Source organism: Syngnathus scovelli, chromosome 22 (genome assembly GCF_024217435.2).
Source record: "Syngnathus scovelli strain Florida chromosome 22, RoL_Ssco_1.2, whole genome shotgun sequence".
Taxonomy (NCBI): Eukaryota; Metazoa; Chordata; class Actinopteri; order Syngnathiformes; family Syngnathidae; genus Syngnathus; species Syngnathus scovelli.
In genome coordinates this window covers 6,183,696-6,187,196 of record NC_090868.1, presented here as the reverse complement: position 1 = coordinate 6,187,196, position 3,501 = coordinate 6,183,696, and the positions used below count along the sequence as shown (strand labels likewise).

Here is a 3,501-nt window from a genome sequence, read left to right as displayed (position 1 = left end):
TGAATTTTAGCTGGTGCGGCTTATAGTCCGGTGCGGCTTATAGTACGGAAATTACAGTATATCTCTGTCGGCACCCATCCAAATAATTCTACAAACTCATACATGCTCCCAGCAAGCTATGTTAACATAAAGCTAACACTGAACACAATTTTAACTTAAAGAAATTCCACAAACGACTTTACTTAACTCTGACATGGATTTTCTGACGTGTTTCAATGCGACCACACTTTATATCAAAAAGCTCCATTCATACTAATGTATTGGGAAAATTATTTATTCGAACTGAGTTCCTCACAGTGAATTCATGAGCATTGCCCGTTCCAAAGTGGCTCCAAATCAAAGAAATGGAAATGAACCAGACAAGATATGCTTTGTGACAATGTCAGGTTAAGCCATTATAGACAACTTCCAGAACTGCAAAAGCTGTAGTTTATTATCAAACCAATGATACCATTTGAATTCATGCATGAAATGGAAAGAATACAAATCAGCAATGTGCATGACAAACAAATATGTGACGACTTAGCTTCATTGATTGATTGATTGATTGATTGATTGATTGATTGATTGATTGATTGATTGATATAACCTTATGTATCCCACAGTGGGGAAATTTTCTTGTCACAGCAGCGTACAAGAGCATGAGCTTTTGTTTGATTTTTCAAAAGTGAAGAAAGTACATTTAAATTTTATTCATGATTACGCTGAATACGCGGACTTTTTTTGCTGGCCCCTTGCACAGCAACGGCTTTATTAAAGACGATACTATACATGCTAAACACGGAACATACAATACAAAGACAAAGTGAAGCTACTATAGAGACTTTGGAGATGCTAACGTCATTGTTTACTCCGTATTGTCTCCGTTTGACAAGCTAATGTGTAATGGGAATGTTTGACGTGTTTTTTTTTTTTTTAAAATCAGTTATATGTGAGCAAGTTGGTGACTAGCTTCATCATTTGGATCTACAACAATGTGCATTCAAGACATTTGATAGCTACATCACCTCTTTTTGTCGTTACAAAGCTTTATTTCTATAAAAAATTTTTAGGGTTATTTTCCAATGAGTTTTTTTTTTGTATCTACAAATACTTGGTATGGTAACTTTAACATGCCCTGCCATTATATACTGTCATAATTGTTTTTAGATTGTCATTAAGAATTATACTGCTACTTTTTTTCCTTGTCAGTGATCGTGTGATTGTTGAGGATTATTTCAACTAACGTTGAGTACATTCATAAATGATGGAGGGCAAATGGAAGTAAGTTTCTTATTCAAACAGGATCTCGGAGGCCACGCGCAAGCAGTTGGAGGTTTCAGGGGGCATGCTGTGGGCTGTGATGTTGTTGGCATCCAGGCGCAGATGGTTCAGGTGGGAATAATTGATGGTGGTCACGTATTTGCAGAAACTTGACAAATCAAACTCTGTAAGAAAAGGAGAGGATTTGGTTAAAAATTGATTGTGATGTTAACACAATAGATTTGAAGGAAGACAATGAGCCAGTGCCTACTCACTGTTGATCTCATTAGCTTGGAGGTACAGTTGCTCCAGCTGTTCGTTGATATCAGGAATGCTCTGGAGCTTGTTGAAAGACAGGTCCAGCTCCAACAGTGATGTTACGTTGAACACACCCTCTGGGATTCCGGAGTCAACCAGCTTGTTGTGAGACACCCTCAGGTAACGCAGACCCGGCACCTTACCCAGGTAGCCTGAGCTAATGCTGTCAATATCGTTGTAGTCAGCATATAGGATCTCCAGTGAGGCTGGCATACCAGCGGGCAGCTTCTTCAACTTGTTGTGGCTCACGTCAAGGGACAGCAGTCCCTTGGACCCTTTGAACGCGCCGGCGATGGCATCAGAGGTGAGCTCATTGTGTTGTACGTTGACAGAAGTCAGATTTTCCTTGTCATTCAGGAGACCAGAAGGGAACTTGTTCAATTTGTTGTGCGTAAACTTGAGCTCTTCGAGAGCCTTGGAAGGAGGGATCACTGGCTCAGTGAGAAGGTTGTGGCTGAATAAGAGTTTCTCCAGGGCGGTCAGTTTGTCGATGGTACCTGCTGCAATCTTCCCGTTGGTGATCTGGTTATTATCGAGGACCAGCCACCGCAGTTCGGAGGTGACATTATCAAACACGCCAGACTTTATTTCTTCGATCTCGTTATTCTGGAGGTACAGGTACTTGATTCCTGAAGGCACCATCGGCACAGCTTTGAGCTTGCGGCTGTCACAATACATGGCGGTCGGGAAATTGACGGGACATTCGCACTCGCGGTCGCAGTTTGAGGTTGAGGGTCCTAAGAAGTTGGGTGACACATAGTCGTAGTCATACTGGCCTAGTGCCAGGCACACAAGCACTGCCAACAGGTGTACATGGAGAAGAAACATGGCTTCTGCAAAAACAATGAGAAACAGAGAAGATGTGAGGTGAAGATCAACAGAGCTTCAAGCACCAAAATAAAAAAATCAACCAAGGAGACTGATTCAACAGCACTGCCACACCCACTCCCCTGAAGCGTTATATAATCATTGAAGAGTTCAAGACTGGGAAACCCAAAGGAGCAATTTAAACCCTCGACAACGAATCATCTATCACCTTCACAGATTTCTGTGCCTACAGAGATAACGGCAGATGTAATGCAATACAGATGTCCCAAAAATCCATGAAGGTGCCTGAGTGCTAAGTGCCTAGGGTCGTCATTTAGCACTTAGTCCTACCATTAATGGCAGTCCTGCAGAGGATGGACAAGCACAATAATTTCAAACTTGGCCCAAACCGATTGCATTTCCAAAATTATCTTCATAAATGCAACAAGCTCAACCCTCGAGAATTCCTTGCTACCCTTTTGTTCCATGCATTATCTTAATCGCTACACCATTCCAGAGGAATTCAAAAGCTTACATCCGCAAAACAATCAAATGGGCAATCGATCAGTCACTCTGTCCCTGCAACATACTTGCTTACCTGCGCTCCTCTCACGGCGTACTGTCTGTGTTGGGTTAGAGGGCCAATGGTGGTAGAACACTTTGGTGTTCAAAAAAAGTAGACGTCTCTGGAGAAAAACACAGGAGAGAAAGACAGAGGGGGAGGAGAGAGAGCGAGAAAGACAGAGGGGGGAGATGGAGAGACATAGGGGAAAAAGGAGGAGTAAAGGAGGATGGCGGCTGGGAAATGGGAGGAGGAGATTTTTTTTTTGGGGGGGGGGGTATGGCAGTGATTGAGGAATTTTCCTGCAAATTCAGGCTGTAGGAAACCAAAAATGTCATAAGGATGGATGCAAGTGTCCAAAACCAACAACAGGTGCAACCAGATCGATGGGTGTCATCTTTTTTGGAAGCATCTTGGTGATCACTTTGGGAGATGTGGTTGTGTGCCAAGTAGATTGAGGAAAAATCTGAATACCCAGAGTCTTATGAGTAGGAATAAATTCTCAGTTTTGGAAAGCCTGACAAAACGCTGCCACGAGACGGCCGGAAAAATCTTACATAAGATAGAAACTG

General features: G+C 42.4%; 1 protein-coding gene across 1 annotated transcript; it reads right to left on the bottom strand.

Moving 5' to 3' along the window:
* Positions 1-258: 258 nt before the first annotated feature.
* On the bottom strand, positions 259-3,131 carry lum (lumican). Its single transcript, XM_049760631.1, has 3 exons — positions 2,966-3,131; positions 1,518-2,393; positions 259-1,427 (listed from the first exon to the last, which is right to left on the bottom strand). The coding sequence occupies exons 2-3, from the start codon at positions 2,386-2,388 to the stop codon at positions 1,273-1,275; spliced, it is 1,026 nt and encodes a 341-aa protein (XP_049616588.1). The 5' UTR covers positions 2,389-2,393; positions 2,966-3,131; the 3' UTR covers positions 259-1,272.
* Between the last annotated feature and the right edge of the window lie 370 nt (positions 3,132-3,501).

Coding starts and splice junctions, on each gene's coding strand:
- lum (XM_049760631.1), bottom strand. CDS start 2,388: ATGTTTCTTCTCCATGTACACCTGTTGGCAGTGCTTGTGTGCCTGGCA. Junction 1,428..1,517: donor CCAAGCTAATGAGATCAACA/GTGAGTAGGCAC, acceptor CTTTTCTTACAG/AGTTTGATTTGTCAAGTTTC.